Source organism: Oncorhynchus tshawytscha, linkage group LG11 (genome assembly GCF_018296145.1).
Source record: "Oncorhynchus tshawytscha isolate Ot180627B linkage group LG11, Otsh_v2.0, whole genome shotgun sequence".
Lineage (NCBI taxonomy): Eukaryota > Metazoa > Chordata > Actinopteri > Salmoniformes > Salmonidae > Oncorhynchus > Oncorhynchus tshawytscha.
In genome coordinates, this window is record NC_056439.1 from 4,873,206 (window position 1) to 4,900,957 (window position 27,752).

General features: G+C 42.0%; 2 protein-coding genes across 12 annotated transcripts in view; both read right to left on the bottom strand.

Moving 5' to 3' along the window:
• The window catches only part of LOC112232375, a 232,714-nt gene that overhangs the window by 21,019 nt on the left and 183,943 nt on the right, over nucleotides 1-27,752 (bottom strand). The window lies entirely within an intron of this gene.
• LOC112232374 (gastrula zinc finger protein xLCGF3.1-like) lies at nucleotides 8,626-27,718 on the bottom strand. Of its 4 annotated transcripts, none has more exons than XM_042330550.1 (5): nucleotides 27,205-27,717; nucleotides 26,671-26,801; nucleotides 26,317-26,493; nucleotides 22,823-22,971; nucleotides 8,626-8,737 (listed from the first exon to the last, which is right to left on the bottom strand). In XM_042330550.1, the coding sequence occupies exons 1-5, from the start codon at nucleotides 27,485-27,487 to the stop codon at nucleotides 8,731-8,733; spliced, it is 747 nt and encodes a 248-aa protein (XP_042186484.1). In that variant the 5' UTR covers nucleotides 27,488-27,717; the 3' UTR covers nucleotides 8,626-8,730. The 4 variants fall into 4 exon arrangements, with proteins under 4 accessions (XP_042186484.1, XP_042186485.1, XP_024255133.2 ...); XM_042330551.1 differs by lacking the exon at nucleotides 8,626-8,737 and adding an exon at nucleotides 22,419-22,456 and having other exon boundaries at nucleotides 27,205-27,718; XM_024399365.2 differs by lacking the exons at nucleotides 8,626-8,737; nucleotides 22,823-22,971 and having other exon boundaries at nucleotides 24,786-26,493; nucleotides 27,205-27,711.

Consider the following 27,752-nt stretch of genomic DNA (forward strand, 5'->3'; position numbering starts at 1 on the left):
CCATATTTTGGTAGAGGGCACTTCCCTCCTTTCCAAAACAACAAGATTATTTTTTTTGCCAAAATGAGACAAAGAGATGAGTTGTTTTTGGGGGCTGGTTAATCCGTTTAGGGAATCAGACACTCCCAGGAGGATCAGAAGTGGGTCTGGGCCTATTGAAGTCTCCAGAACTTCAGAGAGGATCCTAAAAATTCCGCACCAATAACTATACAAGCTAGAGCATAGGGCAAAGCAGTGGAATAGTGTACCCTGCGCAGCCTGACATTTATCACACATAGGGGGATGTATCATGTATCTGAAAAAGTGACGTCTGGAGGTCCAGAAACTTTTCAAACACTCCAGCCACCCAAGACATTGACAGTTCTCTCTGATGCCGAACGGACAGTGGTGGAAAAAGTACCCAATTGTCATACTTGAGTAAAAGTATAGATACCTTAATAGAAAGTTGCTCAAGTAAAAGTAAAAGTCACACAGTAAAATACTCCTTGAGTAAAAGTCTAAAAGTATTTGGTTCTAAATATACTTAAGTATCAAAAGTAAATGTAATTGCTAAAATGTACTTAAGTATCAAAAGTAAAGTAGAAGAATAAATAATTTGAAATTCCTTTTTTAAGCAAAGCAGACGGCACCATTTTCTTGTTTTTAAAAGGTATGAATAGCCAGGGGCAGACTCCAACACTCAGACATAATTTACAAAAGATGCATGTGTTTAGTGAGTCCGCTAGATCAGAGGCAGAAGGGATGACCATGTGTTGTCTTGATAAGTGCGTGAATTGGACCATTTTCCTGTCTTGCTAAGCATTCAAAATGTAACAAGTACTTTTGGGTGTCAGGTAAAATGTACGAAGTAAAAAGTCATTTATTTTCTTTAGAGATGTGGTGAAGTAAAAATATAAATAGTAAAGTAAAGTACAGATACCCCCCCCCCCCAAAAAAACTACTTAAGAAGTACTTTAAAGTAGTTTTACTTAAGTACTTCACACCACTGTGCACAGCAAGCGGTACCAGTGCACCAAGTCTGCAACCAGCAGGACCAGGGTTGGGCGATATGGCCTAAAAATCATCTCTCTATTTTTTCCAAACCAATTCATGATATACAGTACACCTACCCATTCAAGTGTTTTTCTTTATTTTTACTATGTTCTACATTGTAGAATAATAGTGAAGACATTAAAAAAAAATTTTTAAACATATGGAATCATGTAGTAACCAAAAAAGTGTTAAACAAATCAAAATATATTTTAGATTTAGATTCCTCAAAGTAGCCACCCTTTGCCTTGACAGCTTTATACACTCTTGGCATTCTCTCAACCAGCTTCATGAGGAATGCTTTTCCAACAGTCTTGAAGGAGTTCCCACATATGCTGAGCACCTGTTGGCTGATTTTCCTTCAGTCTGCAGTCCAACTCATCCCAAACTATATCAATTGGGTTGAGGTCGGGTGATTGTGGAGGCCAGGCCATCTGATGCAGCACTACATCACTCTCCTTCTTGGTCAAATAGCCCTTACATAACCTGGAGGTGTGTTTTGGTTCATTGTCCTGTTGAAATAAAATGATAATCCCACTAAGCGCAAACCAGATGGGATGGTGTATTGTTGCAGAATGCTGTGGTAGCCTTGTTGGTTAAGTGTGCCATGAATTCTGAATAAATCCCTGACAGTGTCCCTGACAGTGTCACCAGCAAAGCACCCCCCACACATCCTCTTCCATGCTTCATGGAAACACACATGCGAAGAACATCTGTTCACCTACTCTGCATCTCACAATGACACGGTGGTTGGAACCAAAAATCTCCAATTTGGAATCATTAGACCAATGGACAGATTTCCAATGGTCTGATGTCCATTGCTCATGTTTCTTGGCCCAAGCAAGTCTCTTCTTATTATTGGTGTCCTTTAGTAGTGGTTTCTTGGCAGAAATTCGACCATGAAGGCCTGATTCACCCAGTCTCCTCTGAACAGTTGATGTTGAGATGTTGATTACTTGAACTCTGTGAAGCATGTATTTGGGCTGCAATCTGAGGTGCAGTTAACTCTAATGAACTTATCCTCTGCAACAGAGGCAACTCTGGGTCTTCCATTCCTGCGGTGGTCCTCACGAGAGCCAGTTTCAACATAGCGCTTGATGGTTTTTGCGACTCCACTTGAAGGAACTTTAGAAGTTCTTGAAATCTTCTGGATTGACTGACCTTCATGTCTTAAAGTAATGATGGACTGTCATTTCTCTTTGCTTATTTGAGCTGTTTTGCCATAATATGGACTTGGCCTTTTACCAAATAGGGCTATCTTCTGTATACCACTCCTACCTTGTCACAACACAAGGAAAGAACTTACACACATGAACTTTTAACAAGGCACACCTGTTAATTGAAATGCATTCCAGGTGACGACCTCATGAAGCTGGTTGAGAGAATGCCAAGAGCGTGCAAAGCTGGCATCAAGGCAAAGGGTGGCTATTTGAAGAATCTGAAATTTATTTTGATTTGTTTAACACTTTTTTGGTTTACTACATGATTCCATATGTGTTATTTCATAGTTTGCCTTCACTATTATTCTACAATGTAGAAAATAGTAAAACAAATGAAATAACAAACCTTGAATAAGTAGCTGTTGTAAAACATTTGACCGGTAGTGTATATTATATAACTTCATAGTAAGAAGAATAAATGAACATAGCTGAATAAAATAGAAAGGATATTTCTATCTAATGATTCCCTAGCCAGTGCTCACATGGAGCAGCTATTCTGTGTTGAATGTAAAAAGTGATAATTTAAAACAGGTCCTATACACTTAATTTAAAGTTATTTGGCTACTTTAGTTGTGATACAAACCTCTTACAAATCAAAACATATTGGCTGCATGATGCAACTTTAGTCTGATGATTTGAAAGTCGCAAAAAAAAACGTAATGCTCTCAGTTTCTTGCCTAGACTGTGTACACTGTTCATTAGTCTCTTATTCTGTGCATTCAAATTGTCATCAATAGTATAGCCTTGATATACTTGTACTGGACAGTGTTAATGAAATACGAGCGCTATAATAGGTGTGTTGGAAAAATGAAAAGCTCCTGACCCTCATCATTCATTCATTATGAATACGATTTATGTGATTTCATTCTTCATTAATGTAACCACAATGTTCAGTTGAAATGACAGATGCACTCACCAACAATAGGGACATCTTATTGATAAAATATATAACAAATGTACTTGGGCTAATTCACCATCTGATGAAGTGGAAACTCAAAGGGGCAGATTCAGACTTGGAAATGTATGACTTTCCTATGCACTTCTGAAGCCTCAAATCAGACTGACAGCTTAATTACATCAATGCCGCGTAATACATTCTGCAGTCAAACATTTTTCAATATGTTATCCAACATGTTTAGTGGATGTGTGCATCAAAAATTCAACATTCACCTTTTCCTACTATTTCTGTGAAGTCTAGCATACAATTTGATGCATACATTGGTTTGTACCACACAGAACGCACTGAAACTGCAAGGCAAACGCAGCATTCCATTGGAAATGAATGTACTTCTGATGTACCAAAACGCAATGATGCTGTCGATGTCCGTATTTGGTATACAGTTACCTTATTCAGTCGCGTAGTAACGTGCTCTGCAGGTGCGGTTACCTTGCATGCTCTAAATACATTTCATTCAACCGCTGAAAACCCTCCCACTTGCTATCCAACAGATTTTCTTGTGTAGTTTCCATTCAACAGGGTTTTCAGTATATGTATTTTAAGCAATCCCTTTAAGTACGCTGTACCTTTTTAGTTAGAACTTTGTCAACAGACTCACTAGAATATATCGACAGAACGGGTTCAGAATATTAGGGATCAATGAAAGAAAGCCATCTAAATATATGCATATTCGCCTCCGTTTCAGCACCAATTGGTAGATTTAAAAAATACTCTGATCTTGTAGATTATTTAGGGTAAGGAAAGTATTTATGAATCACAAAAAAACAGGTTTGGAGAGCCTTTACACGCGAAATATTGATCCTGAAAGTTGCCATATTCAAGTTCAATCAATGAGATATTGGAAGGTGAGAAAATTCTACAATAGGGGTTCAAGAATATTCCTATAAATACATTATCCCTCACTAATCATGGAATTGTAGCCTAATGACTGGTACAGTAATCATGAACCAGGCTCCAGGTTTAAACTTCTAAGTGTGGTCTCAGTTCCATAATGATTTAAATAGGCTACATGATCCAAATGATTGCAGAACGTAAGCCTAATATGAGCCACTAATGCTAGTGACTCTCTGGAACCATTTACAAGGACAGAGGAAAGAAAGGTAAATAGAATGGCAATGGAAGGATGTGAAACGTAGGCTACAAATTGAAAGAAACTAACACTAAAGTGACAGTTATAAATTAATGTGGGTATTACTGACAGTGGCTCCCAATTTAATGGATAATATTTAACATTAGAAACTGTAAAAATTAAAAATAAACTGAGAAAAGCCTAGGCATATAATTAAAACCTATAGCGCATAAATCAACTTGATAGGTTCGGCGCTCAGAAGCCTATAGCTTGGGTCACCAAGCTAATCTAACATTAACAGTTAATGTAGTTAATGTAGTTAATTAACAGTTAATGTAATGTCTTAAACTTTGCAGCATACCCAATGATGTCTATAGGCTTACGCAATCACTGCAAATGGCAGATGTGCGCTTCAGGCGCACCATTCCGTATAAGCTATATCTCAAAGCCATAGCCTACCAGATAGTTTGGTTAAAAAACAGTGATCCAGCAGTTCATATTGAGAGTTGAGAAATAAATGTAATACCTACGGAAAGCTGAGACCCTCATCTCTCCAACAGTCACAACAGTGGGCCTATTTGCTTTTAAAACTGTCATTTTTCCGCAATTGCAATTTGATTTGCATTTCACTCTCCTCTCCCATTCACTCAGAGTCCAGAGAGAGAGAGTGTGGTTTGGAGGATGGATGAGATGTTTCGGATAATAGCAGCGAGTCTATTTAAATATAAAAATGTGGAACTTGAAATTGAATGTCATTGTCAATACACCTGCATTTTCAGAATGCAACACTTCATAATTTTAACTAGAGCGCTGAGTATCAGGTTATTAGCGAATTGAAGGCCGTTAGCAAGTCTGGCAGGCTTATAACGCCCATCAGCGCCATTCATTTACAGAGCACAGTTTTGGAGTAGCCAAGTTACCGTGAGTCACGTGGAATTAAACTGAGGTCATGACTCGTGACCGCTAGTCTGGGGGTAATACTGGGCCCTCTCTCCCATGTGGACCTTTAGGTGCATCTTCAGCTGGTGCTGGTGGGAGAACCTCTTCTCACACTGGGGGCAGCTGTAGGGTTTCTCCCCTGTGTGGACCCTTTGGTGCCTCTTCAGGTTGCAAGTCTGGGCAAAGCTCATGTGACACTGGCTACAGCTGTAGGGTTTCTCCCCTGTGTGGACCCTCTGGTGGATCTTCAGGTTCCAAGCCTGGGAGAAGCGCATTTGACACTGACTACAGCTGAAGGGTTTCACCCCTACGTGGACCCTCTGGTGGATCTCCACCTTCTGGGGGCAGTTGAAGCCTTTGTTACAGAACATGCAGAAGAACCGTTTCTCTTTAGTACCGCCTGATGTTGCTCCCCCTTCCCCAGCCTGGACTCTAGCCTTGTCGTTTGAGTTCAATACCTGATCGAAAAGGATGCGGCCGTGTGAATCGGAAGGTGCCATCGACGTGGACACTGGGTCGCGGTCCCTGAGCGCGTGTAAAGGGGAGTGGGTTGCGATATTTGGATTTGGCTCTAAACTTTCCCTGTAGTCTAAGAAGTCACTAGTGTTGCCCTGCGACTGTCCTTCTCCTAAGTGAGTCTGGTCTGCATTCCATGTCAGAGGATCGTCACCCTCCTCTTTCACAGTCACCTCATCTACAACCAGACCATCCCCTTTCTTATCTAGGAACCCTTCAGAATATACACTACTACTGTACTGGTTCCAGTCCCCTCTTATTGGATTAGTATCTAAGCCCACAGGCACGACATCAGGTATCATCTCTGTCTCTGTAGCGTATGAACAGGTCGGATCATTGCCAGTCTGTAACGCTTCACCTGAATCCCGATGGGACAGAACCGTCCTATGGCTCTGGTTACCGTAAAGTAAATACTCTGAGCGGGGAGTAGGAGGACAGCCCAGTCTCCTCAGCCTCGTTAAAGTCTCTGTCTCAGACTTGAGGACGGCGTTCGACGTCCTACTGATGTCCCTGGGCTGCGCTGGGGTGGTGGTGGGGTCCTCTGTGACTACATGGGGCGCTCCAGTCTGGATGTCGCTGCTGTGTTGTGGATCCTCCTCTCCTTCAGACCTCTCCTGCTTGACTCCAGGACCTGCAGCCTCTGTATCTGCAGACTGACACAATAGGAGAGGCTATTATCGTTACATGAGTTGAATTAGATAAAAATGTCATAGGGAAGTCTCATAAGCTCCTATGGACAGGGCTGTGCACAGACCCCCCCAAAATGCCTCTGTAGCAAAAATAAATAAATAATGAACATGAGCCTATTTATTTCTGCAACAACTGAATCATCACAAATTGTAAGCAAGCTAGTTACAGTAACTCCTAAAGAGATGACTGGCATTGGGAAAAGAGGTTGGGCTTTCAGCTGATTATTGGTGTTGATGATTGATGTAAATCTGCTAGTTAGCTAGCTCGATTTATTTTACTGATTGTGATTAACCTCTGTATTTCTGCCTCTCTCTGCTGCTCGTATCAGCCAACCAAATATTGACGATGATGTAGGCTAAATCATGTGTGATCAAGTGTTAATCAAGTGTTAATAAAATGTTATGCTGCTGTGGCAGCACTGTTGATATTTAATAGCAATCTCCGTACAGGGCAGACTGGGAAATAGACGCAACCAGGCGTGCGCAAGCTCTGTACAGGGCAGATCAACAGGCGCAACCAACAGGGCGTGGGGAGGGGGGTGGCGAGCTTCACAACAACTTGCGGTCCCCGAACAAAATGGGTTCCCGAACAACAATGACAAAAAAATATTTTGGAGGAAATTATACCACCACCCAAAAGGACACCTTGGAGACTGGAAGGGCAGCCCTGTTTTCTTTCTGGCTTTGAGTTATTTCCAAACGAAACACTGCATAGTCGTCTACGAGTTTAGAGCCCTATCTGTGCACGTGCCTGCTTATGGCAGATACCTGAGGATGTACATGTAAGCAAGTGAATAGCCGAGGGGAGCCTTCCTGAAATAAATGGGCCACATTTAATTGACTCATTTTCAATTCAACATTATTTCACTAACCTCTATCACAATAACGTTCTGGGCTGAGGTTCCACTCCCCTCATCAACATTGATTGGTTGGTCATCTCTCCATGTATTGTGTCTCGCTGGCTTCACAAAGCTCCTGTGGCCTCCAGTGAGATTTCCTTCACCTGAGAAAGAGTGATTGGGAGGAAAAGAGGTGGTTAGGTTACTTACTGTCAATGCTCAACACTATATAGTGGATGTAATGTAACACTTCTCATAAGTTCTTGATATAGGCCTACTATTTATTGATATATGTATTATGTTCCATGCATCATATATTTTTCATTGAGTAAATAATGGGGAAAACAGTAAATCAAGAATCTGGTTAGAATATGATATTATGTCTTTGCGCACGTTAGATAGTAATCAGGGGACTGGGGGAATTATTGCATACTTTCCAAAAACTGACCAAAACTAAATTCTGGGTAACACATCTGAACACATGTGTAGTAGGGAGCGGAGTGACAAGCCCCGCAGCATCGGCCTTCTGCAAAATGTGCCTTTGCGAAATGTACCTCTTGCCATTCCTCTGTATCGGTCGACGAGCTTGACACTACTGGGACGACTGGCGAGGACGCGCTCCCGTGCCACCTTCAGTTCTTGTAGCTGTAATTTCCTCCGCAATGCCCTGTTTTCTTTCTGGCTTTGAGTTATTTCCAAACGAAACACTGCATAGTCGTCGTCTACGAGTTTACAGATCTCTGCCACGGCTGCATTCGCTAGCACCTCCATGATGGAGGCTATTTGAGTGTGGAAAACCATACAGTTAGCCATAGCTAACCTTAGCAGCTAGCTAGCGTCACCTATATACTATCTATCAACCAAGTCCTGTCTCCAACGCAAATGAAATACTACATGGGGTAAGTATGTGATGCTGTGCAGATAAATTAGTCATATTTTGAATTCCATTGTGTTAATAAACGTCTAAATAACAACAAGAAAAACGCTAACGTGAAAATAGTTCTTGGTCATGGTTTACTTCCGTTTACACTGAAGAGAAAGGATGTTATTGGTTGCCGTCATAGGAATTATACCAAAGGGTGTGGCTAAATGAAAAGGATGTGCGTGCTGTTCTTTGAATTACGGAAATGTTTTACATTACACATTACATCTCCTATTCATGATCAGTATCTTTAAAGCTCAGAACAGAAAAAAATGACTAGCTGGAACTCGTCTGAAGGGTCGGCTATGAATGCCCGTACCCACTCGTACTAAAGTTGTATTGATTTCATTTTATGAATGAAGAACAGTAATAAAAAAATATAGGCGGGTGCATCACTACTCCCATCGAAGATATATTACTGAATGTAGTCTATTTCTACCTGACCTTGTTCCCCCATCTTTTGTCCACTCAGCAGATCAATGCTCTCTGGTCCGTCTTCTATTGTCTCCTCTTTGACCAGCAGCAGATCAGACTTCCCATCCTCCATGTCTACTGACTGTAAGAGATACAGAGTGAGAGGATGTTGGATCAAGAAATCTGATATGAGCACCCTGCTATGGAGCATCTTCTGATTGGGCAATGAGGGACTGCTATGAGTACTATGCAAACATGTTAGTTGATTTGATACTTTGCAAATGTGTTAGTTGATTTGATTACTTGACACTCTTTATGGTTTGATCATTCAAAGGCATGTACAGACTTAAGAGACATTTAATCACGACCTGGGCCCATATCCACAAAGTATCTCAGCGTAGAAGTGCTGATCTAGGATCAGGTTCCCCATCTGTCTGCATAGTCTTATTTATTATTATCTAAAGGCACTCCTGCTCAGAGTTGTTTCTCTATTAGTCTACACCTACTGTTTATGAAGCATGTGACAAATTATATTTTATTTTATTTTGAGTTCATAGTGGACTCACCTCAGTGTGTGGCCCTGTGATGCTCAGCTGGTTCCTCTGTGGGTTCAGGAGGAGGTGTAATCTGGTTGTCCTCCATGACCATGGTCCTCTCAGGGTTCCCCAGACCCTCCTCACTCCCCTCCTCCTTCACCAGCAGCACCTCGTCCTCCTTGAAGAGACGGTTATACAGATTACACAGGACAACACTCCCTCAGGTACGTACACACATAATAACCACACTTTCAACATGGAGTGTTTACCCATCCCCACTAGTTCTGAGTCCTATACTGTTACAGACTTCATTGTTGTTAAACTATCATGGTGGACATAAATATGTCGTGGGTAAATATGAGTCAGCTAATGAGAAGTCAAAAGTCATCAGACAAACCTGACTATTTATGTGTACAGTAGATGTTTGTTAATGTGTGGATATGTGTAGGTACATTTAGTAAGTGTATAATGGTTGTTGGGTGTATGCAGAATAGGGTGAGATCAGATGATGTATACTAAAGAGTCTCAATTTAGTCTTAGAATGAAAAGTCCCATTTTGTGATTATTAAACATAAACAAGTGTTAAATACACCATATGAAAATCACACACATCTCAACTTAAAATCTGCATGAACTTGTTAAACTGCATTAATAGGCATGAAATCTGAAAATATAGGCATTTGTGAACATCATAGTACAAACACAATATTTAACAGACTTTTTAGGTTTATATACAATTCCTAAATGCAACATTCTACCCAGGAATTTTCAACACTAAAATCTGTTAATCCAATATTCCAAATGCATCTGTGAATCTGTATTGCACTTTATGACATCTGTTGATGTAAAAAGGGCTTTATAAATACATTTGGTTGATTGATTCTGCTGACAACAATGCAAAATATTTTTTCTTTTAAGGGGAATTGCTAAATGTATGTAGATCAAAACATTTAATAAAAACATGTTTGTGAAATGATTACTTTCAGGCCCTTCCCAACATTGCAGAGAGAATAATATAAAAAGTATTTGGAATAAATACAAAATGAGTAACAAGATATTCTAAACTAAGTGTTTTGATAGCTTTCAAATGTAGTATCAGGTCCATGTAGAATAAATAACCCTTTACATATATCAAATAGCATTTTATTTGTCACGTGTCGAATACAACAGGTGTAGACTTTACTGTGAAATGCTTACTTTACGAGCCCTTTCCCAACAATGGGAACAATGGTATAAAAATGGAGAACATTTTGAAAAAAAGGAAATGGCAACACAATAAAACAACAGCGAGACTATATACAAGGAGTACCGCTACTGAGTCAATGTGCAGGGATATGAGGTAGTTGAGGTAATATGTAGGTAGGGGTGAAAGGGACTAGGCTAGATGGACAAGGATAGATAATAAACAGAGTAGCAGCAGCGTATGTGAAGAGTGTAAAAGTGTTATTTTGTGTTGGAGTGTCAGTGTAGTTAATGTCAGTGTAGTATGTGTCAGTGTGTGGGTAGAGTCCAGTGAGTGTACATAGAGCTGGTGCAAGAGAGTCAGTGACTGAGTGCAGATAAAAAGGTGTCAATGCAAATAGTCAGGATATGGAAAGATAAACAAAGTGCTCGATCCTCCAATGAACAGAAATAGGACAGCACTCCGGTAAATAAACTTAACGCCACGTAGGAGAGGAGATGGTGCTAAATTACTTCTCCAAAGAGAGACATATTGGATAGTCCACTTGGGCACTCTTGCCCCAGCAGGCCTGAATGAAGAAAGTTATTTTTCGTTCTATGTTTTTGTAGTAGTATATAAATAGGCCAAACATTTAGGTAATGACATCGTTACTGAAGAAGGGCTCATACCCGAAATACTCGTGCTGCAATAAAAACTGTCAGGGTAGCCATTTGATTAACTGTTCAGCAGGGCTTTCCTCTGACATCGCTTGGTATAAAGGTCCTGGGTGGCAGTGATGTACTAGGCCGTACGCACTACCCTCTGTAGGTCGGATGTTAAGAGGTTGCTTGGGCGGTATGTAAATCAGAGTGGCTCCATGGTGCCTGGGATGATGATGTGAGCAATGACCAGCCTTTTAAAGCATTAGGAAGTGATCTTCATGGTTACAATTAGGAATGGACAGCAGTTGAACTGTTGTGGTTCTTTTAGGCAAGAGTGTACACAACATGTAAACGGTATTAGTTAAAGCGTTATAAATATGCAATATAAATAGGCTATATACACTAGTCATTCAGAGTAACAGTTATTCCAAGATCCATTGTAAATAACGAAAGTGTGTGTGTGTGCTAAATGTGTGGTGGTGATGAAGAAAATGAATAAAAACCCTGAAAGGAGAAGCATTCACCTTGTTCTTACCGAGCATCCGGTAGAGCAGTGGTTCCCAAACTTTTTATAGTTCCGCACCCCTTCAAACATTCAACCTCCAGCTGTACACCCTCTAGTACCAGGGTCATCGCACTCTCAAATGTTGTTTTTTGCCATCATTGTAAGCCTGTCACACACACACTATACAATACATTAGAATGAGTGTGAGTTGGTCACAATCCAGATTGTGGGAATTGACTAAGGACCAGGGCATTTTGCTCTTTACTTAGCCATTTTACATATACAGTGCCTTGCGAAAGTATTCGGCCCCCTTGAACTTTGCGACCTTTTGCCACATTTCAGGCTTCAAACATAAAGATATAAAACTGTATTTTTTTGTGAAGAATCAACAACAAGTGGGACACAATCATGAAGTGGAACGACATTTATTGGATATTTCAAACTTTTTTAACAAATCAAAAACTGAAAAATTGGGCATGCAAAATTATTCAGCCCCTTTACTTTCAGTGCAGCAAACTCTCTCCAGAAGTTCAGTGAGGATCTCTGAATGATCCAATGTTGACCTAAATGACTAATGATGATAAATACAATCCACTTGTGTGTAATCAAGTCTAAACTTTCAGCTCATACAAGGAGAAGATAAATGCACCTGCACTGTGATAGTCTCAGAGGTCCGTTGGCAAGAAAAAGCCATTTCTTAAAGATATCCATAAAAAGTGTTGAGAGCATCATGAAGAACAAAATTGAACATTTTGGAACACACCAGGCAGGTCCTGAACACATCATCCCCAGATACTGTTGTGAAGGGAAGAGTTTGGGAAGAAAGCAAATACAGGACCATTTGGATACAAAAGAAAAAGATTTCCAAGACAAGATCCAAAACATGAAAGGTGGTTCAAAAATAAACATCCAGGTGTTAGAATAGCTCTGCAATGTTGGGTTGTATTGGAGAGTCGCAGTTTTAAATCATTTTCCACACACAGTCTGTGCCTGTATTTAGTTTTCATGCTAGTGAGTGCTGAGAATCCACTCTCACATAGGTACGTGGTTACAAAGGGCATCAGTATCTTAAAAAGCACGATTTGCCAAGGGAGGATACTCTGACTGCAGCCCAATCCAGAAATCTGGCAGTGGCTTCTGATTAAATAACATTTTCAACAGAACCGCTTGTTGCAATTTCGATGAGGCTCTCTTGTTCAGATATCGGTAAGTGGACTGGAGGCAGGACATGAAAGGGATAACGAATCCAGTTGTTTGTGTCATTCGTTTCAGGAAAGTACCTGCATAATATGGTGGAAATTACAAGATTATGTTATAATGCTGTTATTGCATCAAATGGTTGTTTAATGCAACAGAATAAGGGGTTGTTAGAACACTCATTTGTGTGTGTTCTACTGAGGATGGGACTCTAGAGATTTACAATGTATTTGGGTGATACGGCATTCCAGAACATGAGTTAATGTTTCTGTACTGGGCTACCAGGGGGAGATGGCTCCAGTATGGAGTTGGGGGGCCAGACACTGGTCTCTACACAATGAGAACTGTTTTTACAGCAGATACTGTCTGCTGTGAATTATAAGTATCTTTCATACAGATCTTAACCTTGTGACCCATTCCATACATCTGTTGTTTGTCATGTAGACTGAAGGAGGATGGACTTTGCTATAAAATGCTGTAGCTCAAACCAGCTCGTTGAGTTCGCAGTGATCACCTCCAGGGGTGAGTACCGACCAGCTCCATTACTGCAGTAATTAAATAATAAAGTTGGATTGTTTTGAAGAAATCTAAAAGTCTCTCCTTTTGATGACAATAATTACACCACAGTAATTGTGCAACCAACTCACTCAGGTGCTTCGCTATATCACATTTGACATTATCCGTAAGCTTGCGTTCATTTGCACACAAAAAAATCATACAATGATGGAAAGACCTGTGTGTTGTCTTTGATAATGAGGACAGAGAAGAGCTCCAACTTCTCAATCATAGCCTCATTTTTGTCCCGCTCATTGAATATAGTTGCGGAGAGTCCCTGTAATCCTAGATTCAGATCATTCAGGCGAGAAAAAACATCGCCCAGATAGGCCAGTCATGTGAGAAACTCATCATCATGCAAGCGGTCAGACAAGTGAAAATGATGGTCAGTAAAGAAAAGTTTAAGCTCATCTCAATTTTTAAAAATGTGTCAATACTTTGCCCCTTGATAATCAGCGCACTTCTGTATGTTGTAAACGCGTTACATGGTTGCTGCCCATATCATTGCATAGTTCAGAAAATACAAGAGTTCAAGGGCCTTGCTTTAACGAAGTTAACCATTTTCACTGTAGTGTCCAAAACGTCTTTCAAGCTGTCAGGCATTCCCTTGGCAGCAAGAGCCTCTCGGTGGATGCTGCAGTGTACCCAAGTGGCATCGGGAGCAACTGCTTGCACACGTGCTACTACTCCACTATGTCTCTCTGTCATGGCTTTTGCGCCATCAGTACAAATACCAACACATCTTGACCACCAAAGTCCATGATGTCACAAAGCTGTCCAGTACTTGTCCTGGTTTGCAGAAGAGGATGTCTTCCTTAATTGACCCCCCATAAAAGTAACGGACATATACCAGGAGCTGTGCCAGGCCCGCCACGTCTGTTGACTCGCTTGTATGCGAAACAGTAATTGTTTTAAAACATCTCCTGCCATGTCACTGATGTGTCGTGAAACAGTGTTGCTTGATGAAGGCATTGTCTATAGTTTTTATGGCCTTTTCCCCCAGCATTGTCCCAGCCATATCAGCAGCAGGAAGAATTAAGTCCTCCACAATAGTATGGGGCTTGCCTGTCCTAGCCACTCCGTAGCTCAAATTGATCAGAAATACAGTGTAGACATTGTTCATGTTGTAAATTACTATTGTAGCTGGAAAAGGCTGATTTTTAATGGAATATCTACACAGGCATACAGAGGCCCATTATTAACAACCGTCACTCCTGTGTTCCAATGGCACGTTGTGTTAGCTAATTCACGTTTATCATTTTAAAAGGCTAATTGATCATTAGAAAACCCTTTTGCAATTATGTTAGCACAGCTGAAAACGGTTCAAACTAGCCTTCTTTAGACTAGTTGAGTATCTGGAGCATCAGCATTTGTGGGTTGCAAAATTGATTACAGTCTCATGCCTTTTGCAAATGGCCAGAAACAAAGGACTTTCTTCACACTGAAACTTGGCCAGGTCGCAGTTGCAAATGAGAACTTGTTCTCAACTGGCCTACCTGGTTAAATTGAAATATATATATATATTTTTAAATCAGCATTTGTGGGTTCGATTACAGTCTCAAAATGGCCAGAAACAAAGGACTTTCTTCTGAAACTCGTCAGTCTTTTCTTGTAAGGGGGTAGTAGCTCTTCGGCTGCATCAGATTCACAACAGTCAGTGTCCATGATAGCTCGTCTAACAACAAATGTGGAATTACTGATGCTAGCATTAGATGTGCTCGTGGAAGCAGAACAACTTGTGTCAACTAGCAGTACTACCAGTAGAGCAGGTATGTGTCTCTTTGGACGTGGGCCTTACTTTTTTTAAACCATTTATCAATTTTATCAGTTTGGCTACAGTTGGTGGAATTCCCACGAGAGAGTAACGGTTAATGTGATTGGATGTTAATTATTTGTCTAGTACCTGTATTTAGTCTAGTCTACCTGTATTTAGTCTAGTCTACCTGTATTTAGTCTAGTCTACCTGTATTTGACATGGTGTTGTTATTTTGCTGAACACTAGATTTGATTTTTGGCAGTGAAACGAGGTTACTCGGGTGAGAAAAAAACCTCAACAAATGTATAGCCCTGTTGGAAAATATAAATGGACTGAATGAAAATGTGAAAAGGTGTGTTAGCAAGAATGGAGTAGAAAATAATAAAATACAATGACTTTATTGCATCTACATCACCTCAGTAAGGTAAATATTCAACTGTCCTTTATCCTTTATCTAGCCAAGGATTACTGTCTCTCCAAAAACAGGTATTTACAAGCCTGTTTCAAATGATTAACGAAGGGTTAATGAGGGGTATGTGATTAATTACCCTCTTACCCCAAGACACTTCACAACTTTAATATGTCAGCTAAGGAATGGTTGCCAGATATCCCCTGTGTACATTTCAAGCCACACTGCTATGATTTCTCCCCATTGTGGACACTCCTATGTCTGATAAGGCTAGTCAGGAAGGAGAAGCTCTTGTAACATAGTTTGCACTTCAAGGAACTCTCCTTGGTGTGAACGGTCTGGTGCCTTTTTACGTAGTTCGCCACAGCGAAGCGTTTCCCACACGTGGGGCAGGCGTACAGCTAATTGGCCTCCGTCCTAATACTCGGCCTCCCATGTTGTGACCCAATGACACCAGAGGTAGAAGCAGGAGCCACCACCCTTAGGTGGTTAGTCTTTGAGCTCCCTCCTTGACCTCTAGACATTTTTTTGGTATTGTTGTGATTGTGTGCTGTGTAATAGGCTAGGTACCTCTTCTGGTGAATGCCCATCCAGACGCTGTCTGTATTCATAGGGCAACCATGAGGTAGGTGAGGAAGGCTAGACCTAGGTCCAGGCCTTCTACGAAGTTTTCACCAAGCATTAGAAGACAGACTTCCTGATAGACTCCCCACAGGGGATGCTGGAATTTTGTGATTTTAGTGGCAAGGCCATTTGACCTTCAAGAGGTGCCAAATCTTCCAGGGCACCAAGGTCATCTGCTAGGGCACCAAGGTCATCTGCTAGGGCACCAAGGCCATCTGCTAGGGCACCAAGGCCATCTGCTAGGGCACCAAGGCCGTATACCAAAATAGCCAATTAAATTGATTTGAAAACCAAAAAAACACGAGCTATTCTGTTAAGAAAACATACGTGTGTGTAAATGTACATAAATAATTTGCCTACAAGTAAAAGTGTAAGTCTATGCCTATTGGCTACAGCCTGTCATGTCCAGACCAATGCTGACATGAGGGAGGCGCCTGAAAATGTAGCCAAACTTTAATGAGACTTTTAATTACACATTATATACTGTGTATATATATATATATATATATATATATATTTATTTATTAGGCTAAACACCAGTCATGTTTGACAAATACATTGTAGGATCATTATTACTATCTAAATGCTTGATTCTGTCAAATACTTGAGGCATTGTTCATTCCGACAGGAGAGAAAGGCCACTGCCAGTGCACTGCAACATTACCCAACTTGCAATCTGTATATTATTTTGAAACTATTTAACTGTAAATGGAACTGTTTAAAACCTGGACATTTTTTGTCATTTTATGAGGCATGTCTTAACATTCCTATGGTTGGAAAATGGTAAGGGGGATTATTTTCTAAACACTGCCTCATATCCCATTGAAACCAGTAGGGTCTATTTTTCTCATGTTCTCAACTTTCCCTCCTTGTCCTACAGCCCAAAACACAATCCTAGTCATTAACAACCCATGCTTGTTGTTGCATCTTTAGATCTTCCCTATTTCTAAAGGATTTTTGAAGGATATTTTCATTTCTGCCATATGAAACCACTCGCATTTGCAGTGTACTTTTGAGAATGGTGTTTTCCTGCTAATTGCATTTTGGAACATTCATGCTTATAGCCTACGCAGTGCTGCGTTCATAATGTAAAGAAATAGCCTAATAGTTTAGCAAGATTTTGTTGCATCAGCCTCATTGCTTTTAGAGGGGTTTTTGATGTATAGGGGTTGTATTAATTTGGGATCGATCACGTCCCACAACATATTCGGGATATATCGTTCTCGCACAGAAGGACAAGCTGACCAATAGAATACTTTAGTACTATGGGGGATAGTAGATTGACATAGGCTGTTCGTTGGGCTTACTCATCTTGTTGGCTGATGATCACCATATCATCTACTCTGCCTCATCATTGGGGAGAAGTGCCTTGGTCAGCGAGGTGACCAAGAACCCGATGGTCACTCTGGCAAATCTCTAGAGTTCCTCTGTGGAGATGGGAGAACCTTCCAGAAGGACAACCATCTCTGAAGCACTCCACCAATCAGGTCTTTATGGTAGAGTGGCCAGACAGAAGTCATTCCTCAGTAAAAGGTACATGACAGTCAGTTGTACAACTAAATTGATAAAGTGAATGAATTGAAAATGTGGCATTTAACCCAACCCCTCTGAATCAGAACACACAAGGTAAACAGGTACAGTGCTTCATTTGTGCCGGGTCTGGAACCTCTCGGTTTAAGACTGGTTTGTCCCAGAACCTATTTGTCAGGATCCGGTAACTCTTTTGACATGGATCTCTCTCTCACAATTGTCTCTGTTTATTCTCCTTCCCCCACAAAAAAACTAACGTGAAAAAGTATATTTTCAGGAGGGGTCTAACGTTCTAAGATTTGATTTGGGTTGTGCCGGACCGGGTTTAGAGTTTGTGTAACATTGTAACCTATGTTTGAGACCAACGCTTGGCGGTGGCTGTGAGAAGCGCGCCTGTATCTAACTAGAATGAGATTCACTTTCTATGATCTTTCGATCTCTGCTCTGATAGACATGAGCCTGCAACTTATCTTTCCAGCGTTGCACTTCATCATTTATTTCCTTATTAGAATCATAGCTACGTGAAGGGTTCTGGAGGAACTGCAGCACCCCTGATAAATTTAAACACATTTGCCTAAGTTATAGAATTACTGATGTTTGTTCAAAAATAAACAAAATCATTCAGAATAGCTTACTACACCATGACAATTACTATAATTTAGCAACAGAGGATCATTGGCTTCTTTTTTTAAATAGCCTAGCTTTGGATTGTACCCCAATAACAAGGGATAGCCTATAGTCGGGAATGCCCGGCAAATCTGTCAGTGAAAAATCAGCACGCAAACACCAAACAGGCCCTAAGCAATATTTCAAATACAATCGAGGGAAAAACACAGGTTGGAAAGCAATGGCTCCTGCTGAAAAGAGAAGACTTTTCTGCATGCTACCAAAATATTTGATCAACTTCCAAATATTGTTTTACAAAAAGAGAGAGGCTTTTGGCATGAGCGCATCGACAATCACCAGCGAGTGACCTGCGCATCGTTGGTTGACTCAATGAAACTGGAAAGCAATTTTAGGACTATAATTTCCTCCTCATACTGTAGCCTACATATTGTTGCCTATATACACACCTAGACTATTGATGGATTCAAGACACGGTGGTTTTTATTGATCTCAGATTCTCGGTTTGAAAGATAGAAAATAACCTGCCATTTAGATAATTTGTGCAGAATAAAAAGGAAAAAAAAGAAAAGATTCTGCCAAAGTCTCCAGTCATGTCATTTGACCTAGAATTGCATGAAATGCGTTTATAAAAGGCCAACATTTTCTTGGACCCTAGTCTACTAAAAATGTTCCCCGTGTGTGCAACTTCTAAGTGCTTCTACTCTACTGCTCTATGCCACTACTCAAATGTGATGATATGCATGCAATGCTTTATTATAAAGGTGATTTTTTTCTCGTGTATTCTGGTACCTTAGAACTCCCCAGGTCACCCCCCTCTTGGGCTCACTTTGTTCCGGTACCTCCCAATTTACAAAGTAAGCACTGAACACTATTCTACTATTGGGCTGTCTTATTTTGTTTTCATAATAACATTACATGGAAAAAAATAGTAGCACTGGAAGTAACATCCTGAGTGATAAATTAGAGGCTTTGAATTACTTTGCCAGCAGCTACAGTAAGCTACACACCACTGTCTGAGTTGAGAGCGCTGCTGAGGTGCCCTTTACAGACCATTTCATCCCTTCCATCTGAACATTGACATGTCATCAACAATCATGCATGTCAGTTCAGTGCACACAGTTTAACAGAGAAAATGCAATATTTGGGAATATATTTCGTAGAACAGACATGCTGTATTAGGATATGTCATCTCTAAACCAGAATCCATATGACTGAAATCCATGGCAGTGACTGAGAACTTTATGGAACTAATGTTATACATGGGCTTTTCTGCTGGTGTATCCTGAGGTATCTCCTCTCTGAGAACCCCTTCCCGCAGTGCGTTCAGATGAACGGCCTCTCTCCAGGTTCATCTTCAGCTGGTGGGAGAACCTGTTTTCACACTGTAGGATTTCTCCCCTGTGTGGACTGTCTGGTGCCTCTTCCGGTTGGAAAAGTGGGAGGAATTGGCCCTGCACAGCTGGCAGCAGAATGGTTTCTCCCCCGTGTGCATCCTCTGGTACATCTCCACCTGTTTGGTGAAACTAAAGGCTTTCTCACAGAATGAACATGGGAAGCGCTTCTCTTTGCCACCGGATCTACTGCTAGCATTACTACTACTGTAATTTGTGTAGCAAATTGGTGTTGAGGCACTGGCATTGTCTGAGGTCTGGTTTAACATTAGGAGACTGTGAGTAGGACAAAGGCCAGTGAATATCTGTATTGTCGCAGGGGCCATGTTCCAGTTGATGGATCCTTAAGGCGGCAGGCTGAAGGCAGCACAGTTTAGTGGGTTAACCTGAGGTGCCGCCAGTCTCTCTGAATCACAACTATTAGGAGCAGGATGGAGCATCTTTAGCCGAGTCAGTATCTGTTCTCTCCCCCTGCATACGGACACCTCCCCGTCCCCGCAGACCAAATCTACTCTTCGCCCTGGTACTCAGCCCGTCTTTTGTCATGGAGACTAAGTTCAGTTGTTGTTTTGTGTTCGACTGTTTCTGGTTGTGGTGTTGATACCCGGACCAGAGTTGAGGACGCTGTCTTATCCACTGACTCCCACTATGTCGCTTCTGGTCCTAACTTGCTCAGTGATGTCCTCCCCCAGGCCCTTGGCTGCACCCATCTGGGTCTGGGAATCCAAGATGGCCGCCCAGTCTCCTCTTTTAGCCTCCAGCCAACCACCATCAGAGAACTCTACATATACAGTTTTGAGTCAATGTTTGTTTAAATATCTAAACAAGTTTTATTCATTTCATTGTATGCCCATTAGTAATATAATAGTAATAACATATGCCATTTAGCAGACACTTTTATCCAAAGTGACTTAGTCATTCGTGCATACATTTTATGTACGGGTGGCCCTGGGAATTGAACCCACAACCATGACTGTGCAAGTGCCATGCTCTACCAGAAAGTATTCATACCGCTTGACTTATTGTGTTACAGCCTGAATTCAAAATGTTTTAATATATTTATTTTCTCACCCATCTACACACACTACCTAATGAATGACAAAGTGAAAACTGTTTCAAATATATTGAAAATGAAATGCAAAAATCAAATTTACACCCAAGCACCCATTGGTGCGGCTGGCTTCCGGGTTGGATGCGCGCTGGTTGGGTTGTGTATCGGAGGACGCATGACTTTCAACCTTCGTCTCTCCTGAGCCCGTATGGGAGTTGTAGCGATGAGACAAGATCGTTTCTGCTCTGACATGCACTGTCAACTGTGGGACCTTACACTGAGTGTACGAAACATTAGGAACACCTCTTTTCATGATATGGACTGACCAGGTGAATCCAGGTGAAAGCAATTATCCCTTATTGATGTCACCAGTTAAATTGACCTCAATCAGTGTAAATGACGGGGAGGAGATAGGTTAAAGAAGGATTTTTAAGCCTTGAGACATTAATTGTGTATGTGTGCCATTCAGAGGGTAAATGTGCAAGACAAAAGATTTAAGTGCCTTTGAAAGGGGCATGGGAGTAGGTGCTAGGCGCACCGGTTTGAGTGTGTCAAGAACTGCAACGCTGCTGGGCTTTTCACACTCAGCAGTTTCCCGTGTGTATCAAGAATGGTCCACCACCCAAAGGACATCCAGCCAACGACAGGTCATTGATGAAACGGGACAAAGGAGGCTGACAAATTGTGCAGCGCAACAGATGGGCTACACTGAGTCAACTGACAGTCCAGTACAACATTGGTGCCCAAAGAACCACAAAATAATAAACAGCTCATAGTGCCTTGACACAAAGGGGTAATGGCAGAAACTGCTGCTGCAGTGCAGTAAGGAACAAAAACACTGGACACTGGAGAATTGGAAAAACATTGCCTGGTCTGAGGAATCCCTGGTTCCTGCTGTTTTACACTGATGGGAGGACTACGGTACGGAGAAAACATGCATCCATCATGCCACGTGTCAACATTGCAGACTGGTGGTGGTGTGATGGTGTGTTTTCATGGGCACTTGATAAAAGCGGAGCAACGTTTGAAGCCACAGGATATCTGAACATCGTTGCCAATCAGATGCATCCCTTCATGGCAGCAGTGTATCCATCTGTGAATTGATTTTTTCCAGCAGGATAATGCCCCATGCCACAAGGCTAGGATTGTCCAGGAATGGTTCCACAAACATGACAGTGAATTCAGCTTATTGCAGTGGCCTGCACAGTCACCAGTTCTCAATCCAAGTGAGGATCTGTGGGATGAGATGGAACGAGCTATTCAGAGTAGAGATCCACTACCAGCCAACTTGACACAACTGTGGGAAGCATTGGAGTCAACATGGGCCAGCATCCCTGTGGAATGCTTTCGACACCTTGTAAGTCCATGCCCTGACGAATTGAGGCTGTTCTGAGGGCAAAAGGGGGTGCAACTCAGTATTAGGAAGTTATACTGTTTTGTACACTCAGTGTATATAGACAGGTGTGTTTCTTTTTAAATCATGTCCAAACAATTGAACTGGCCACAACTGAAGGAAATTGGATGCACCTGAGCTCAATTTGGAGTGTCATAGCAAATGGGTGTGAATACTTATGTAAATGAGATATTTCTGTATTTCACTTTAAATGAATGTGAAAAAATACTAAAAACATGTTTTCACTTGGTCATTATGGGGTATTGTGTTTAGATGTGGAATAAGTCAAGTGGTATGAATACTTTCTGAAGACACTGTATATTAAGTTCTGTATATGTATTTCTCCCTTACCTTGCTCCCCCATCTTTAGTCCACTCAGCAGGTCAATGCTCTCTGGTTCATCTTCTATTGTCTCCTCTTTGACCAGCAGCAGATCAGGCTTCCCATCCTTCATGTCTACTGACTGTAAGAGATACAGAGTGAGAGGATGTTGGATTAAGAAATCTGATATGAGCACCCTGCTATAGAGCATCTTCTGATTGGCCAATGAGGGATTGCTATGAATACTATGCAAATGTGTTAGTTGTTTTGATTACTTGACACTCTTTAATGGATTGATAATTCAAGGGCATGGTCCCACACTTAAGATAAACTGGGCCCATATCCACAAAGTGCTGATTGAGGATCAGTTCCCCACCTGTCTATAGTCTTATTCGTTATGATCTAAAAGGCTACATCTATCCTAGATCAGCACTCCTACTTTGGAGAGACTTTGTGGATACGGGCTCTGACCGAATACCATTCAACCAATAGTTTACAGTGGGCTCACCTCAGTGAGACTGTGCTGCTCAGCTGGTTCCTCTGTGGGTTCAGAAGGAGGTGTAGTCTGTCCTCCATGACCATGGTCCCCACAGGGTTCCCCAGACCCTCCTCACACCCCTCCTCCTTCACCCGCAGCACCTCTGGACCCTCCTCCTCCTGGAAGAGACAGTTGATACAGATTACACAGACATACACTCCCTCAGTTACGCACACACATAATAAACACACTTTTCAACATGGAGTGTTTACTCATACCCACTACATTTGAGTCCTATACTGTAGTTACAGAATTACATAATTGTTGTTAAATCCATCATGGTGGACATAAATATGTTGGGAATAATAAGTCAGCTATGATAAGTCAGACAAACCTGACTAAACTATTTTGACATGTACAGTAGGTGTTTGTCAGTGTGTGTGAGCAGGTAGGCATATTTAGTGTATATTGGTTATAAGGCGCTGTCAGGATGCAGAATAGGGTGAGATCAGTTACTGTCTTACCTCAATTAGCCACGAAATCCCTAGTTTGAAAGCGACAAACAGTTTTCTGGAAGCTGTGCTGCGCCATTTTCCCTACATTTCTCCCCACGTGGACCAGCCCCCTAGCAATTCGAGTTCCAGCCAATGACATTCACCCCCTCGACGTTTGAGTGATAGCTAGCAAGAATCACACACAGCAGAGCAAGAGAGAGAGCAATGACATGAATTGAACATACACTATATATACAAAAGTATGTGGACACCCCTTCAAATTAGTGGATTTGGCTATTTCAGCCACACCCATTGCTGACAGGTGTATAAAATCAAGCACGCAGCCATGTAATCTCCGTAAACAAACATTGGCAGTGGAATGGCGTTACTGAAGAGCTCAGTGACTTTTATTGTGGCACCGTCATAGGATGCCACCTTTCCAACCAGTCAGTTCATCAAATTTCTGCCCTGTTAGAGCTGCCCCTGTCAACTGTAAGTGCTGTTATTGTGAAGTGGAAACATCTAGGAGCAACAACGGCTCAGCCGAGAAGTTGTAGGCCACACAAGCTCACAGAACGGGACCGCTGAAGCACGTAAACATCGTCTGTACTCGGTTGCAAACACTCACTAATGAGTTCCAAACTGCCTCTGGAAGCAACATCAGCACAATAACTGTTTGTTGGGAGCTTCGTGAAATGGGTTCCCGTGGCCGAGCAGCCACACACAAGCCTAAGATCACAATGCGCAATGCCAAGCGTTGGCTGGAGTGGTGTAAAGCTTGCCGCCATTAGACTCTGGAGCAGTGGAAATGCGTTCTCTGGAGTGATGAATCACGCTTCACCATCTGGCAGTCGAACGAACAAATCTGGGTTTTGGCGGATGCCAGGAGAACGCTACCTGCCCCAATGCATAGTGCCAATTGTAAAGTTTGGTGGAGGAATAATGGTCTGGGGCTGTTGTTCATGGTTTGGGCTAGGCCCCTTAGTTCTGGTGAAGGGAAATCTTAATGCTACATCATACAATAACATTCTAGACGCTTCCAAATTTTGGGAAAAAACAGTTTGGGAAAGGCCCTTCCCTATTTCAGCATGACAATGCGAGATCCATACAGAAATGGTTTGTTAAGATCGGTGTGGAAGAACTTGACTGGCCTCAAGCACATAGAACACCTTTGGGATGAATTGGAACACAGACTGCGAGCCAAGACTAATCGCCCAACATCAGTGCCTGACTTCACTAATGCTTGCGGCTGAATGGAATTAAGTCATCGCAGCAATATTCCAACATGGAAAGTCTTCCCAGAAGAGTGGAGGCTGTTATAGTAGCAAAGACGGGACCAAGTCCATATTAATGCCCATGATTTTGGAATGAGATGTTCGACGAGCAGGTGTCCACGTAATTTAGGTCATGTGAGGTAGTACGCAATTTTCGGGGACCACTTTTGGCTCGTGGGCTACTTTCAGAAGAACTGGCTAAAAAGAATAATGAAAATCTTAGAATTAAAAGTCCCATTTTGTGTTTATTAAACAAACAAGCTCTAAATACTCCATATGAAAACCACAAATACATGTCTCAACTAAAAATCTGCATGAACTTGATAAACTGCATACATTTTCTCATTAAAAGTGTCTTGGGGAAAAAATGAAGTAGTTGAATGGAAGTCATGAAATCGGCATTTGTGAACATCATATAGCCTACACCAGGACTCTCCAACCCTGTTCCTGGAGAGCTATCGTCCTGTAGGTTCACTCCAACCCTAATCTAGCGCAATTGATTCTAATAATTAGCTGGTTGATAAGCTGAACCAGGCTCGATATAAGTAGGGTTGGAGCTAAAACCTACAAGAGATCCCTGGCCTACACAGTACAAACACAATATGTAACAGACTTTTTAGGGTTATAAACTGTATGCCTTATATAATCACACAATGTCTGGATGCAATATTCTACCCAGAAATATTCAACACTGAAATGTGTTACTCTTGTTTTTCCAAACCCATCTATGGATATTTTCTGCTGACAACAATGAAAATGAATCTTTGTCTTCAATACAGGGTTTGATCTAAACGTCAGAAGCTATCGGGTGGAATGATTACTTTCTATACTATAGAGTAGAATGGTTTTTTTGCTGGTGTATCCTGAGGTAGCTCCTCTCTGAAAAACTCTTACTACAATGCGTACAAGCAAATGGCCTTTCTCCCGTGTGGACCTTCAGGTGCATCTTCAGCTGGTGCTGGCGGGAGAACCTTTTCTCACACTGGGGGCAGCTGTAGGGTTTCTCCCCTGTGTGGACCCTCTGGTGCCTCTTCAGGTTGCCAGCCTGGGCGAAGCTCATGTGACACTGGGTACAGCTGAAGGGTTTCACCCCTGTGTGGACCCTCTGGTGCCTCTTCAGGTCACCAGCCTGGGAGAAGCGCATGTGACACTGGGTACAACTGAAGGATTTCACCCCTGTGTGGACCCTCTGGTGGATCTCCACCTTCTGGGAGCAAGGGGAGTGGGTCGTGACATTTGGATTTGTCTCTAAGCTTTCCCTATAATCTAAGAAATCTCTACCTTGTGAGTGTCCTTCTCCTGAGGGAGTCTCGTCTACATTCCATGTCAGAGGAGTGTCGCCCTCCACTTTAACAGTCACCTCATCTACGACTATAACCTCCCCTTTCTTATCTAGGCACCCTTCAGAGTATACGCTACTACTGTACTGGTTCCAGTCCCCACTAGACAGATCAGTCTGTGTCTCTAAACCCAAGGGCATGTTGCCAGGGTCCATCTCTGTTGTGTAAGAACAAGACAGATCATCACTGCCAGTGTCTAACGTGTCACCATCTCCACAAGAATGAACCATTCTCTGGCTCTGGTAAAATACTGGTAGGTATTCTGAGCCAGGAGCAGGAGGACAACCCAGTGGCCCCAGCCCCAGTCTCTCTGGGTCTGATCTGTGGTCAGATCCTGTGCGTAAGAGCCTGTGTGTTACAGTTAAAGTCTCTGTGTCTGTCGCTGACTTGAGGATGGCGTTCGGCGTTCCACTGACCTCCATGATGCTGTGTCGGGTCCTGACCTGCGGTGCGACGGAGGTGGTGAGGTCCTCCGTGGCTACAGGGAGCGCCACTCCTGCTGCTGTGCCAGTCTGGATGTCTCTGCTGTGTCTTGAGTTCTCCTCTCCTTCAGTCTTCTCCTGCTTGACCCCAGGTCCTGCAGCCTCTGCTGACTGACACAAAAAGAGAGAAGGTTATTACCGGTACAGTGGAATTGGATAACAATGTCGTAGGGCTCTCACATCCTGAGGATGTACATGTAAGCAAATTAATAGTTGAGGGAGCCTTTCTGAAATAAACGGGCAACATTTGACAGACTGTCATTTTCAATGTCACACTATGACACAAACCTCTATCACGATAACATGCTGGGTTGAGGATCCACTCCCCTCATCTACAGCTATGGGTTGGTCATCTCTACACGCATTGTGTCCCGCTGGCTTCACAAAGCTCCTGTGGCCTCCAATGAGATGTCCTTCACCTGAGAGAGAGTGATTGGGGAAAAAGGGGTGGTTAAGTTAGGTACTGTGAATGCACAACACTATATTGAACACTGTCTACAATTGGCAAGGATGTAAAGTAACACTTCTCATAAAGTCAAGATATACTATTGATGGATTGATTATGTTCCATGCATCACATTATTTTAATTGAGTATGATAATTGGAAACTCAGTAAATCAAGAATCTGGTTAGAATATGATATTGTCTTTGTGCAAGAATGATTTGTTCTTCATTGATCTACCTGGTAAAATAAAAGCTAGATAATCAAGGGAAGTATTGGATACTATCAAAAAGTGTTACAAGACCCAATTCTAGGTAACACATCTGAACACATGCACTGAGGGGAAAGGGGCGATAACCCCTGCCATCTGCAAAATGTACCTCTTGCCATTCCTCTGTATCGGTCGAGGATCTTGACACTACTGGGACGACTGGCGAGAACGCGCTCTCGCATTGTCCTCTCTGCGCGATCCCGTGCCACCTTCATTTCCAGTAGCTGCAGTTTTCTCCGTAATGACCTGTTTTCTTTCTGGCTTTGAGTTATTTCCAAACGAAACACTGCATAGTCGTCGTCTACGAGTTTACAGATCTCTGCCACGGCCGAATTCGCTAGCACCTCCATGATGGAGGCTAATTGAGTGTGAAAAACCATACAGTTAGCCATTGTTAACAGCTACTAGCTAGCGTTACCTAGATAACATCTATCCACCAAGTCCTATTTCCAACGCGAATCAAACATTACCTGGGGAAATTATTAATCATATTTTGAGTTCCAGGGTGTTAATACAGGTCTAAATAACAACAGTAAAAACGCTAACGTGGAAATTGTTCTTGGTTACTGTTCTCTTCCGTTTACACTAAAGAGAAATGATCTTATTGGTGAGCGTAATAGCTGAAAGGGTGTGGTTAAAGTGAAACGTACGCTCGCT